Raw genomic sequence first — 15,060 nt, 5'->3', positions numbered from 1 at the left:
ATCAGACTTTCAACTCGCAGTTTCATGTTGGAAATATATTATGAGTGTCTTTGAAATCGTATCTGTCACAAAAGTTGCAACGGATAAAATTACATTTGAAACGCACTTCTTCTGCACCTAATTTTAAAGAGTATTTTCCTAATATTATTCACTCATTTTAGAGTATAATCCTTTCTTTTTTTTAATAAAAGTAGTACACGAAAATAATAAAATAAATAAAATAAAAAGCGGCATATGTAAAAGAGAGAGTGCAATGCAGTTGTGTCTTCCCAATCTGGAGAGGGAGAAGGAAGGAAGCGTTAAACGTGCGTTTTACACAGAGAGAAGAGAAAACAAACAAAACAACTGAACTGATTTTCTCTTCTCTTGTGTCTCAGTATCGTAACTCTATTCTCTTCTGGGCTCTCAGATCTTGCAGAAACCCCTTTCTCCATAGCCACAACTCTTCTATCTTCTCTTGAAGATTCTTTTCTCTTTCTTTCACACTTTCCACTTCCCCTCACTTTCTTCTCTTTCCTTTTTCGTTTGTTTCCCGGGAAAATCCCCAGCCGCAACCACTGTTTCGATCTTCCGCGAGCCCTCCAATTGCTTATTGCTCTGTCCACGCTCCCGCATTTCAGCTCCCTGGAATTTCCACCCCGAACGGAATTCTGCACTGCGCAATTTTCCGGGAAAGTGGGGGTTTCCGGGAAACGGAGCGTTTTCTCGATGACTATGCCGTTGCTGCAGTAACGGGGATAAGAAGACTGGGAGGTGAGAGGAATGGACGATCGAGGCGGTTCCTTCGTAGCTGTGAGGAGGATTTCGCAGGGTCTTGATCGAGGCAGCGCGTGCCATTCAACTTCTGGTAAACTTCTCTCGTGATTTTCGTAATTTTCAACGTTTGATTCCTTTTTTTAATTACTCTGGCTCACTCTCGCAATAGTCTTTGAATCGAGATTGAACTCAGGTTTTTCACTTGCGTGATGTTTGCGGATATTCAAAATTGCATTGGTGGGTGAATTACTGAATTCGTAATTCCTGCAGCTACTACTACTGTTTAATTATTATTATTATTATTTTTTTTTATTGGTTTGAGACTGAGTTGAGCTTGATATAGATCTCTATGGAACTAGCTCAGTTTACTATGGAGGGTGTTACTGTTAGTTAATCTTAGCTTTAAAACCTGTTTACTGTGCTTAATTTATAGATTCTATCCGTGATGGGATTATCTCGTAGATCTAGCATTCGTGAAATGCGTTATTGCTTGTTTATGTATACTGGAAAGTGTAGATACTGTTGTATCTCTTTTCATCTGGTGTGAAGCTGAGTTCAACTGTTTAGGTGCAGAAATAGCGGGGAATGGTGAATAAAGCAAGCTGGTGGGTGGCAGTATGATTAAAACTATGCAAGTGGCTAGCATAATGATTAAAGCAAAGCCCACTCTTCGCTGTGGTTATATTTGGTTGCTTGGCTTTGTCCGTTTCCCTTGTCCTAAGCTTTGGCATTAATACGAGCTATAGAAAACAAAATATTTATAAAGTGATACGTTGGTTGGAAAAGTGACAGAACAGGGAAGAAATAAACTTTTTTTTTTGTGGTTAGAATAAGTTGTGTGGTTTTAGAAACTGGGCTGATTACAAATTGTGTTGTACTGCTAAGGATAGTTAGTTACTCATAACACATGATTGATTTCTGTCAGTCAAATGGCTATAAATTTGCGACTCAAAAATTCGAAGCTCAATCTACATTTATGGGCAGTTTTATTTTGTTACAGCTGAGTTTGTGACAGGATCAACAGCGTGGCTTGGCAGAGGTTTGTCCTGTGTCTGCGCACAGAGAAGAGAAAGTGATGCTCGACCCTCTTTTGATTTAACATCAGCCCAGGTAATGGTTTTTGTGACTTAGTAGCTGAAGCAGTAATTTAATACCGTTCAGTAATTATGTTAACTTTTCTCTTGGGCACTGCAATAAATAAATGGAATTTTATAATGTGACTTTGTTGATGAGATGCTTCATCATACTCGTCTTTTAATGAGATAAGCTTCTTCTAAACTACTTACAACAGCAAGCATAGCCTTTTCTTCATAGAAACATATTGAGCAAAAATTTGTATTGGAACATCTTCCATTTTACCAAATAACAAATGTTTGCTTGTGATTTATACCTTCTGAGATGAAAATAATATACCACTCTATGCTTCTTTTTTCTATTAAATATTGTTTATAATTATGGATGACAAATTCTCAGTGCTGTATCTTGAATTCTCAGGAGGAGTGCTTGCTGAGGTTACAGAGTCGCATTGACATTCCATACGATAGTTCTATTCCTGAGCACCAGGTATCTCTTCTATTGATATTGTTCATGTCACGGTGAGTGATGTGGTAATGACTATGTATGAAGTTCATCAAAGACTTTAAGCCACCTGCACATAACTTTATGTGCTTCTGATGCCTTACCATGTGTTCAACCTTTTATCTCTTAATATAATTTAGATTTTTTTTATGCTTTCTCGTAGGATGCTCTAAGAGCTTTATGGAGTGTTGCATTTCCTGAAGAAGAACTCCGTGGCCTGATCTCAGAGCAGTGGAAGGACATGGGCTGGCAAGGGAAGGATCCATCAACTGATTTTAGGTAGATATTATTCCTCTTGTTTTTATCTCAATGCCATAAACTGTCATCACTTTATCTACTTGTTTCTAATAGTTTCTGTTTGTGTATATTTTGGTAGGGGCGGTGGTTTCATATCATTGGAGAATTTATTGTTTTTTGCTAGGAATTTCCCGGTATGATCCCATTCTGTTCTTTTTTATAAGGTCTTTTTTTTCTTTTTTTTACACACATTTTGGTATTGTAAAAAATATTTAAGGTCATATTTTGGCCGTAGTGATTTATTCTTTTGCTTTATCTTTGACATATAAGTGTAACATTTATTGGTTTAGTTGAATTATAAATGAGAAGAGAATGGCATTGAAATTAATTGATTTTGTTTTTCTTTTGCAATGGTCTCTCTTTGTCAAAGTACACCAGCCTCTTTGTAAAATATAAAGCCACGGAACTTCACTGAATATTTTTTTTCGTTATTCACTGTTTGCTAGATGTTAAAAATCTGTACCCGTAACTTAATACATTTTTTGAATTGTGATAATATATACCTTAAACGCAGAGAATATTTGCTGATAATTTTCTAAAATATGGTATCCTCTTTTTTATGCACTAATCCCTGGCTTCTTGCATATATTACTTTCTTGGTGATGAATAAGCATAAACTACAAGTTTCATTTGTTATGAATGATTCCCAATTTTTGCTTTAGGAATATTATGTATCAGATTCTTTTATACTCTTATTCCCACTGGGTTTGTCCATGTTAATCTAGTCTTGGTGCACTCCTTCAAACACTTTCGCAGCAACCTTGAGTTTTAGCAATATCTGCTATTCATATAACTATCATAAAACTTGAACACTTTTTTTTTTTTGTAGAAATCCTTTCAAGATCTTTTACGGAAGCAGGAAGGAGATCGATCAGTGTGGGAATACCCATTTGCTGTTGCTGGTGTTAACATCACATTCATGCTTATTCAGATGCTTGATCTTGAAGCAGGTTGTTTTACTGTAGCTTACTAGTCTCAGCATACTTCATGTATAAAACGATGAAAAAGGGATGCCTATACGTATAGTGGGCATATTAGTTTCGCATTCTAGTCTTGTGTTTTAATCCTCTGAATGTTATGCTGTTATAAATTGCTTAGGATATTTTACCAATTATTCTTGCATACTTCAGTATGACTAGTTTCCACTGATCATTATCTGAGTAATGGCCAGTGCCACATTGTAGTTATGAGGGATTAGATTCGATGTGTCTTTTGGCCTTTCTCCTTATCCCGGGAGCATAATGCTTTTACTTTATTTGAAAGAATGGAAGAAGTTGGTAAATGACAGGCCAGCCTTTATACATCCACTCTGTACTTTAAAACATTTTCATTCAGTTTTTTGCATGGTATTTAAAATTGTTCTTCAAGTTAAAAGGTATATCTCCATGTCCTTGGATTTAAATAAATTGTTTTGGACATGCGAATATGGATTTTTATCGATTATAATATTTTAATTGTATTTTCTGATGCGGGATATCACGAAACTGCATGTTTCTTAATGCAGACTGTTGCATATGTTTTTCACAAGTAATTAATTAAGTTTGATTATTAGGTTTTCTGTTACTAATGTAATTTTTGTTTTACTTGACAGTCAAACCTCGGACCCTGGTAGGAGCAACTTTCCTAAAATTTATTGCAGGTAGTCTTTATTTTTGCTCTCGTTAATCATTAAATTTTATTTGTAATTTTTTTTCAGTTTACATCGGAAGCAGGAAGGTGGGAGCTTAAGAATAATAAAATGCTAAATGTTACAAAAGTATTTGGGCCTGTTTCGAAGAACTTCTTCACAAACTCCCAGAAAATAAAAAGGAAAAGAAAAAGGAAAATTGAAATTAGTTCCTTCTTAAGCTATCTTATGCTTAGTTATTTTATAGAAACTTTCTCATAACAGCACTACTTTAAATTTTTATTTTAACTTATGAGTAACTTAAAACTTAAGGAGCAGTTAATTCGTTTTTATCATGCTTCAAGTTTAAATTTTTGTTTTTCTTTCTTAGAAGGGTTTATGGAAAAGCTCATCCAAACAAAATCTTGATACATTTGTTTTGATTTATGAAGGCATTTTTTAAGGAACATGTTTCTTCCACTACCTCTCACTTTTCTTTTCTAACTTTTTTCTCCCACACAAATGGTGCTTCATAATTTGTGATAGGTTCATGAAAAATCTTTCCTGCAAAATGGCATTGCTTGGGAAAAATACTTGTGTTTGTAGTTTTTACTTGATAGTGGTGGTCTTCTTTTTATGTTAGTTTCGTTCTTAAAATTTAGTAAATTAATTTTTATGCTTGTCTAACAGAAAATGAATCAGCTTTTGATCTTCTCTATTGCATTACATTCAAGATGATGGATCAACAATGGCTTTCTATGCGTGCGTCATACATGGATTTTAATGTATGTATTCCTGATCATGATATTATTCTTCATAGATAAGGAAATATATGGAACTAGCAAATTTAACTGAAGTATGTATGTTTGTTTGGGTTGTAAGTGATTATCAACATGTTACTTGTGTTATAACAGACAGTAATGAAATCTACACGACGTCAGCTGGAGAAAGAGCTTTTGCTTGATGACATAATGCGGCTCGAAGATATTCCTTCATACAAACTTCTCACACGATAGTTATCAGTGCTTACTTGGAGTCTACTAGTTTTAGACAGAAGGTTGTACTTGATGTGATGCTACTCTTATAATTTTCTTTCCTTCCAATTCGGCATTTAACCTTCTAACATCTGAGCAAGAGTGAGGCGAGCCTAAGTATGATATCATCGAGGTTCTAGAGGCAGCAGGTAAGATTTTAATCTAGTGGGAGGAAGATATTGTGGGTGGGACAAACAAACTGTAAGGAGAGTATGAAATGTAGGTTTGCTTGTAATGAATTGTGGTTTGCCTATATATTTCATCAGTGTCCATTAATTGGAAAATATAGTTTGCAGTATTGTAATTCAGGCAGGAGTACCTCGGTAGATAGATTCTGCCTGGGCAATGTTTGTTGAGGAATTAATATACTGCATATTGTTGTCTGAGTTGATTGGCCAAAAGTACCCTGTTTCTATTGTGTGCATATTGTTTTAATCTTAGTATGGGAAGCGGTTTTTCATGGTCTTATTCTGGTTGGTGATGTCGAAAGAATCAACTGATGGTAAGATCTGTTCGAGCTGTGCGGAGCTACTTGGACTCGTGATGAAGATACTGCAAATATAAACCAGCCGAGTGAGTTATGTATCTAAATTTAGACTCGTGGGATGATATTTAATGACTCGGGTTAGTTGATTAAGTGGGCAATTTAGTTTCTTAATAAAACTAGACCAACCCACATAATATTAGACCGGTGCTCTATTTTTTTTCTCTTCTAATTCTAATTTTTTGCAAAATAAAGAAAATTAATTATAAAATGAGGCTGAAATCATCCATGCCTTGTCGTGTACTGTTTATCCACGCACTTTAATTACTATGTAGCATCTTTTTCTATAATCGATTAACCTTTGTAAATGAGGAAAGAGAGAAAAAAATTATTTGTGCAATTTACACTGAACTTCTTGGGACTTACAAAAGAATATCTAATGGTTGACAACGTTAGGTATGTGATTTGAAAAAGTAAGTTTTGTTACACAAATACCTCTATCTTTATCTATTGAAGTAAGGGTGCAGCGTTGGCCATTGTCCTATAAAAATGGAGGCGTAGCTGTTGGGGTTTTTGTGGGGGATAAAGTAAGAAGATTCACTGTGAATGAGAGATATGAGTTGTCCGTACAAGATAGTATGACACCATTCATCCAAAACTTCAACATTATGCGTTATTGGATTTTTTCTTCTTCTTTGATACTCAAGCTTTTTTTTCGAGTCAATATAATACTTTCAATTTATATTTAGATTATTAAGGGTTTGTTTTCCTCAAGTTACTTGAATTTTATAATGATTTTTTACCATTATAATACATTATTATCCCATCCATTTATCTAAACAGTATTCCTTTGGTCCTATTTGTTGTTGAGTTTTTAGCGTAATGGGATAGTTAACCACACAAATCATTGACTGTAATACTACTATTTATATCTTTATAGAGATTTCTAACAATTTCTTTAAGTGTGAATTAAGGTTTTACATTATACTTTTTGATAAGATAGACATTATCAATGTTTTTGGTATTTTACTTTTTACTAAAAATTAATTTATTTTCTCTTTAAAATTTTAGACTAATTTAGTCCATCGGTTTATAATTACATGATTTAGTCATTTTAACCACATTTTTTTAAGTTTATTTGAGATTTCAAATATATTTCTCAACTAACATTAAAAAAAATGTGTCAAACAGTGTAAACAACTCAAATATTATCATGAAATAGGTTTGAAATATCAAATAAATTTAACAAAATTTGATTAAAAAGACTAAATTCACACATTTTTAAAATTAAAAGACTAAATTAGATTAAATCTTTGAAGAGAAACTAATTCTAATTTTCAATGAAAGTTAAAGAAACAAAAACATATTTAACCTTATAAAATAATATTATCTTCAACCTAAAACAATAAATATTAAGATTTAAGTTAAAGGTGATGTCACAATTTTTTATATATACAATTCATACCTCATTATTATTATATCTTCTCAATTTCTCATTTTAAAAATTCTAAAACAATAGCTTCTCATTCTATTGTGAAGAATTTTTCATCTTGGAGCTCATTGTCTTGAAAGTGCTCTTATTATAAATATCAATTTTGTATCATGCTATTTTGTTCTCTTCAATTTAATTTGTTTGTCTTCAAATGTAAAATTATATAATTTTGCAATTAATAACTTTGTAATTCTATAATTTTACAATTTTATCATTTTATTCTAAAATTTATTTCCATGACTCTTTTGTAATCAGTCTCAAAGCAAATGTTACATTAAAGTATGTTGCAACAAAATAACATATTAAAGAAGATGATAATACAAGATAACATCCATGTTATCCAGTTATAAAAAAAAAGTTAAATAACATGAACTTAATTAAAAAATATATATTTTTCTAATATTTAATAAACCATAACAATTTAATAGAGAGTCGATTAAAAATATCTATTTTTTTATCATCAATACAAATGTTATTCTTTGCATTTATTTTTTATTTGAAAATGTTGATTAAGAAAATTTTCACTCAGACATTGATTTGAATTGTTTGATAATAAAATAATTTTTGGTATTGAGTACTAATTGAAATACTTTATTCAAATTAGAAAATCCAAATTTAATAAATTTAAATTAATTTATCCAAATAAATATTTCTTAGAAATGAAACAATATTTAAAATACATTAATTCAAATTTAACATATTTAAATATCCTCAAAAGTGGATTTTCCTATCCACAGAGCATTGACGGTTATGCGTGACTGATTTTTCTTGGTTGAACAAATTGACGCATGAGACCAACTCAACCACTTTAGCCACCAGAATTTAAGTTCCCAAAAGTTGGGGTAAAGCCCAAATTTGTGCATAAAACAACAACATTTTTTCTGAATATTCTCAATGGAGAGGAGGTAGTTCTGAGAAACGTAGATCTAACAAGTGAGAATGAGCTAAATTGGCCAGAAATCTGCAATTTTGTTATGATCTTTACGTAATGCATGTACAATCCTCGTATGTTTTTTATTCATTAGTGTAAATATTTTTTTACCATGAATTAAATGATAACAGTCAATGTACCGGTACTGCAAAAATCAAGATATCTTATACACAGTGAAAGTTCATGACATCCCTACACCTATATACATTTGTCTTACCTAAGTAAAGAGTAATGATAATAAAAAATCTATGTATATATTGACAAAAAAATGTTCCGTAAATATGAACCAAACAATATCTTTTATGGGGGTAATGGTTCCCTCCAAACAGGAAAAATAAGGAGAAAGAAATGTAAGGAAAGTTGTAATAAGTATACATATACAGAGGTTTCAACTTTGAAGAACGTTGAACTCTGTGACAAGTACATGACAACATACGTATCAATCAAAGTTGCTTAATTAAGTTGATAAATACACGTAGATGATTATAACCTAACGACCAACATTGACCTAGAAAGAGGTAAAGCATTCATGCTCCGATGAATTTGAGTCCTCGCAAGGAGAGTGATTGTGTCTTCCTTCGTAAGTGGTTATCACCATACGACAATCCTCTGAGAGTCGTTCAACTCTTTTCTTCACCCTGCAGTTGTTGTGGGTGCAACGGTAATAACTTCTGCAACATCCAAAACAATGTTGAAACAAATACCTCAGAAACTCCAAAGATATATTTAATTTTTTTTTGTCATCATCCTAGTTCAATGAAAGACTGTAAATTCTTGACGTGCATGACAGAAACTGCTTACAATAGTTGTAGCTGGTCTGTGTTCATTACATTTATCATCAGAAAGGTTATTCTTAGCAGAGAACTATATAATAAAGGATAAAAATTTGGATGAAATTTGTAAGAGTACTTTTGGTTTTGGTGCTATTTTTCAACTCTTGATGTTTTGTTTGTGCAAGTTAGGTTAACTTTTGTAAACCTCTACTAAGATCATACTGAATTCTGATTTTAATAATACAAAAAATAAAAAACTAACCATTTAAGTTTTTTCTAACAATTAAACCAGTCTTACCTCTGCCCACTAGGGTTTGCTTAGAAGTAGAGTTTGATTATATGCTTGAAATCATATGTTTATTGTCATAGTTTTTTTTTTTAAAGAACTTAAAAAAAACAACATTGTATAAACTCTATATATATATATATATATATATATATATATATATATATATATATATATATATATATATATATATATATTCTATGATTGGTTAGTGTTATATGTTGTGCTTTCTTTAAAACTTGGCAATCATTCTTTTTTACATGGATGGTGTCTTAGTGTGCCATTACAGAGTTACTTAACAATGAAATTGCTTTAAGACAGTAATGTTGACATTAATTAGAGTTGTGATTTTTACGAAACACCAATTTTTTGTCATTATAATACATCTAAGATAGATTCTACTAACCCTTTATCAGATTCATTCATGAATCATGTCGTCTTTCAAAACTTTTATATAAAGTATAGGTATAAAGACAAGGTTATTGTGTGCTTAATATTAGTTAAATATACTATGCATGTGACAAAAGAAATTAATGAAAAATTAACAGAATTATCGTACGCAATAATATGTTATTGATAGTATAAAAAGTGCATATTATTATTAACATTTTGATTGTTCATAATGCCTAATTTTTTTATTCCCTAACAAATATTTTTCATGATATAAATAATCTTTTTAATAGATAGGAAAGAAAATAAATAAATTTATATTAAATATGTTTCAAAGGTACAAAAATTAAATGTTTTTATAATTAGTTAAAGTATTTAGTTTTTTGAAAAAATAAACTCTTAATGATACATTTGAATCCTACCAATAAGAATAAGGCATTTAAACCACACTAAGTGAAACTTTTAACCTCAAATAAATGACTACACAAAACCTTAGGGTATATCAAATGCGACATTCTTCTTATTTTGTTTAAGGAATCCCTATTTAATTTTCTCTTATACAAATAAGGTTAGGTGGCCTGTCAATATCATATTCGTAAAACAAGTAATAATTATAGACTTTTTAAACAAGTATTTAATTAAATTGGAAAACAAGTATATAATAGTTATGTATTTTTAAAAAAAAAATTGAAGTCTTTATAAAAGAACTAGTTGATTGGCCTTACGATCATATTATATAAGATAATAAATTTAAGAAACATGTAAACGGATTTAATGAAAATACATTAATATATATATGTAACTTCACACCATCATCTAATATGTTATATAGCTAATTATAGGTTGCTTATGGTAAAAAATATTAATTCTTGTAAAATCTATTCTAAAAGTCATTAATAATACGTTATATAGATAATTGGTCAGAGAAAACATAATACTGAAAATGTATAAACTTTAAATTTTATATAATTTAAAATTAGAAAAATTTAAGTTTCTTGACATATCATTCATGTTTCTATCCTATCTACAAGTGAGAAATAAGGGTGGCAGATATTTATATAATTTCTTAATGCAATTAAAAGATATAAAGTAAGATTTGGTATGATTATTTAGTTTTTTAGATGTACTTCTTAGATATTTATGTTCAAAAGCATGGCATTAAAAATGCGTAATCCTCTCAATAAAAATTCAAACTTAAAAAAGAAAATCATATTATGTTTTAAATATATTCTACTTTTTCTATTTAATTTTTATAATTATATTTCTTTTAAGAGTAAGTTCGCAGTTCGCATACATATACAGCAAATTAATGATGAATCAGTAATGAAGTCAAGCTGTGTCCCTTCATAAGAATTTAATTTAATTTTTTTCCTTGTTCTTTACATTCCGTGTTTGTTCAATGTTCGAACTATAATAAGCAGAGAGAAAATTTTCCAATTTCCAAATGTCAGCGTAAAATTTGAATGGCTAAACTAATAATAAAGAAACATAGAAAACATCGGTTGCTGAAAATGATAATAAATCTTGTTGGTTTCACATAATATCATCCAATTAATTTAAATTGGAAATTTTACTAAAAAATGCATGTGTACCAACTTATGCTTCTTATGTATACCGAAATAAAAATTAAAAAAAATCATCAAAACGTATTAAATATTATTCTAACCCAAATAATATATATGAAAAAAAAACATAAAACTCTAAACTATTTGCCAATCTCATAATATATACCTTTTTTTATTATTAAAAGAATCAACTTGTAATATGATGATAAAGTTTTATTTAATATTTTTCTAAGGGATAAACAACATAAATTCCTATGATTTGTTAAACCTGTCACTTAAAATATAAGAATTGATCACTGATATGTATTAAGTTATATATGCATATAGTTCCTTTGTCGAGAAACAAACTATTGTTTCCACACCGGTATAATTCCTCTATTTTATTTTATTTTAAAAATGGCTATCATAAAGGTTGGTACTGCATCACTTTATGATGTTAATAATTGTTTTTTAAACAATATACATTACTGTCATGTCCCATCATCCTATTATAAAACCTATTTCTGCTAATTCCAGTTCCATGAACCTTCATTCCTGAAGTCATTTCAGCTCTTTCCACTCTCCTAATTGCACTTATAAGTACATATCTTTAAGTGCAATCTTGTGACGATGATATATGTATATGATATCTTGCTTTTTAGTTTAAGGATATTGGATTTACATAGATGAAACTTTGACCATTTCCATTCACAAAGTACCTTTTCAGTAAAAATATTCTCACTGTTTCTTCCCATGCACGCAATACACAAAAAAAAAAGTTTATCTTTTGAGTCAAATTACTAGTTACAGATATGTAAGGCAATGACAGTGTTTGAAAAACAAAAAATTTACTGTTTGAACACTAGCTTGTTAAATAACCTAGATTAATAAAGCTTGTTTAATTAATGCATGCATGATCGATTTGCTTATCATCAGATCCTGTAGCATGTCTCCAATGTTGTCAACATTTTAGAAAGATCCCATTATATGTTTCAACTAGTCCAGCACACAATAACTGGTTCATGCACAGCTAACTTATTCAACTCTTAGCTTTTTATCTGTTGTAGTAGCTTTGAGACACATGCCAATAACTATTTTCCCCCTTTTCTCATTCAAGATCAAATTTATGTAAAACCTTTCATCATAATGTAGCTCAAAAATAGATTTATTGTGCTTTATCAACTTTTTTGTCCTATATATGTCAATTGTGAGTGTCTAATTAAAACTTTATTGCCACATATATAAAACTTAAATTGTATCAATTCAGTAAAAAATAAAAAATAAACGATAATCCGAAACCCGTCCTAAACCTTAGTTTGCTGATACTTTTTCTTAAAGAAGAACCTTCAGATGTTCTCACAATATTATACAGTTGTGCAAATTTTGTATGGTGTTATTACTCCATTTAAGCTCCGTGCATGGAACCGATGAATTAGTTAAATTAAAGTAATAGTATAATTAAAGTAATGAACTCCATGCATGAGTAATTAGGTTTATTTAGATAGATGAAAAGAAATATAATTAAAATGGTAACAGTTTTTATGAGATTTTAACATAAGCAAGAACTGGATTTGGAAAACTTATATAGATAAATGATTGAGTTAGGAGGAAAAACTTTAAGTTCAACTACAGCTTTTACAGAGATGGATGAATATGTAGAGAACTTTTGTCATAGAAATACCACGACAAAATGGATGGTTTTGAAATAGAGTACGAAAGAGGGGACCCTATAGTGCATCTTACTGTCAAAACACTAATAATAGCCCACCAAATATTACAAGTGATTATATATATATATATACCTATTTTCTCCCTTCCCTTTCGATTAGCCTGGGCTCAGTTAATATGCATCAACAATGCATTATTCTCTTCTGCATTTTATGTGGTATATATATTGAAAGAAATGATAATGAATGATTCCTTCTATATATATATATAGGTGATAGATTCCCTGTATTTCTTTTGTCATCAGACTTTGTAGCATCCATTTGTTTCTGAGAAACAAAAGTCTAAGATGAATGATGCCGATAAATGTTGTGACTTGTGATCAGGATTTGATTTAAATTATTCACCACCGACACACTTTTCCCAGAAAAAGACATTTTACCTTCATTCCCCCGGGTATAATGCCTCTGATATTGCCAGTGTACTCAACCACAAACACTTCTGTTCATAGACACTTTCACACACCAAAAGTATATCACATACTTTATATTTATTTATTTTTCAATATCTTGTAATTATTATATTCAATGAATGTCATTTGATTGGGTGGTTGAGAAGAATTCTTCAGTTCAAATCCTAGTTATTATGGCTTCCTTTTATCCAAACCAACTGCTGCTTTAAATTCAGTTTTGCAAACGTATATCAATGAATCATTTCATAGTTAGAAAAAATTGAACTTTCACGTGAATATATATATATATATATATATATAACTCATTATGGTCATTAAAATTGAAGAAAATACATGGCTTGAGCAAATATATATAATTAAAATGCATATATGATTAATGAAGATTTGAATATTACCTCGGATGAAGGCTATTTTTGACAACTTTCTGGCCATATTTCCTCCATTTGTAACCATCATCAAGCACATCTACATCGCTTCTTGTTTGAAAACAAAACCTTGGTTCTCTTAGCTTCCTCCTTATTTTCACCTTGTTCTTCTCCGAAGCTGCGCTCCTCCACCTACCACAACAATATATAACGTAATTAACTTCATTCGAAATATTCTTTATACCCGAATTGAAAGAAAAACAAAGACAATTAAAGAAAATCGACAAGTGATCTGTCTGAGAGAGAACATGTGAAGTCAAGGATTCAGAAGGGTTGTGATTCGTTTCAGTTCTTGATGTCGCAGAAAATTGTAGAGATAAATATATAATGTGATCGCATAAACTAAAACTTGTGGGTAAATGCGGCACACAGTCCCAAACTGTTTGCAAAATACTATCACAAAAACTCAAAAAATCTCGATGTTGGGAAAAAAATTGGAACTGTCTTTTAAAACCTTGAATTCAGACAAAGAATATATCTCTTTAACTGGATATATAAATAAATATCTACGTGCATGCACACAGACAGAGAGAGAAAGGGAAGATAAGAGAGGAAAGAGGGACATAAATATATAGAAATAGTTATATATACCAAGAGTTGTTGTTTCCTTCACTAGCGTTTCCAGTGCAGTTTTCTTCATCGACAGCCTTTGGATCCAGAGTTTCGACCTGAAACAATAGCGTAAGCGAAAAATCCTTCTGAAAATAATACCCTAAGATCGAGTTTATTGAGTATTAATTGAAATTAAGGAAATGAATTTTGGAAAGTAGAATAGAAAATGAATAAGCACCTGGTCGTTGTTATTCCAAGTTTTGGTGAGAAGTTGAGTGTGATTCATGAATCCGATGGTTGCAGCAGTTGTAGTGGCAGAAGAAACAACTACATCGGAGTTTAAGGATTGAGATTGTGAAGAGGGTGACAAGAAGCCAAGGAGCTGGTTTTCTTCATAGTGAACAAAACCCAATTCGTGTATGGGTTGTGGGGTGTTGGAGAAGGAAACTTGAAGGTCATAATTGGTAGCAGCAGCTCTCTCTCCTTCCATATTCCACTTTTGGAATGCTTCCAATTTGAATTTGACTCACTGAGTGGTGTTTTGATTCGTCTGCTTCCTAGCTATATACCTAACTATGCCTCTTCTTCTCGCATAATACCTCAAATCTTATGCCCAGTGATTGGAAAGAACATAGAAATTTAAGGGTAATTGAGCAGGGCCAGGACAAGGGTTTTGTACTTGGTCAACTGCTACTATGGAAATTATTATTCCTTCCCTTTTCTTTAAGGTAGTCTATTCTATTCTACTCTTTTACACACACTCTCACACTCTCTA

At 31.0% G+C, this 15,060-nt stretch overlaps 2 protein-coding genes across 7 annotated transcripts; one reads left to right on the top strand and one right to left on the bottom strand.

Annotated features, from left to right (window-relative positions):
- Positions 1–250: 250 nt before the first annotated feature.
- On the top strand, positions 251–5,657 carry LOC124842644 (uncharacterized). Of its 6 annotated transcripts, none has more exons than XM_047319177.2 (10): positions 255–847; positions 950–993; positions 1,757–1,866; positions 2,251–2,319; positions 2,498–2,613; positions 2,711–2,765; positions 3,461–3,581; positions 4,223–4,270; positions 4,928–5,022; positions 5,152–5,657. In XM_047319177.2, exons 2-10 carry the CDS (start codon positions 966–968, stop codon positions 5,251–5,253), a joined length of 744 nt encoding a protein of 247 aa, XP_047175133.1. In that variant the 5' UTR covers positions 255–847; positions 950–965; the 3' UTR covers positions 5,254–5,657. The 6 variants fall into 6 exon arrangements, with proteins under 6 accessions (XP_087968222.1, XP_047175133.1, XP_047175132.1 ...); XM_047319176.2 differs by having other exon boundaries at positions 926–993; XM_088112096.1 differs by lacking the exon at positions 950–993 and having other exon boundaries at positions 251–847; positions 4,972–5,022.
- Positions 5,658–8,407: 2,750 nt separating this feature from the next.
- Positions 8,408–15,045, bottom strand: LOC124842639 (putative WRKY transcription factor 12). The gene is made up of 4 exons (XM_047319170.2): positions 14,524–15,045; positions 14,325–14,401; positions 13,704–13,865; positions 8,408–8,849 (listed from the first exon to the last, which is right to left on the bottom strand). Exons 1-4 carry the CDS (start codon positions 14,773–14,775, stop codon positions 8,687–8,689), a joined length of 654 nt encoding a protein of 217 aa, XP_047175126.1. The 5' UTR covers positions 14,776–15,045; the 3' UTR covers positions 8,408–8,686.
- Positions 15,046–15,060: the final 15 nt, after the last annotated feature.

This window comes from Vigna umbellata, chromosome 4 (genome assembly GCF_029865625.1).
Source record: "Vigna umbellata cultivar VRB3 chromosome 4, Vumbellata_1.0, whole genome shotgun sequence".
In the NCBI taxonomy this organism is placed as follows: Eukaryota; Viridiplantae; Streptophyta; class Magnoliopsida; order Fabales; family Fabaceae; genus Vigna; species Vigna umbellata.
The sequence above is the reverse complement of the archived record's forward strand: the minus strand, read 5'-3'. Positions and strand labels throughout refer to the sequence as shown.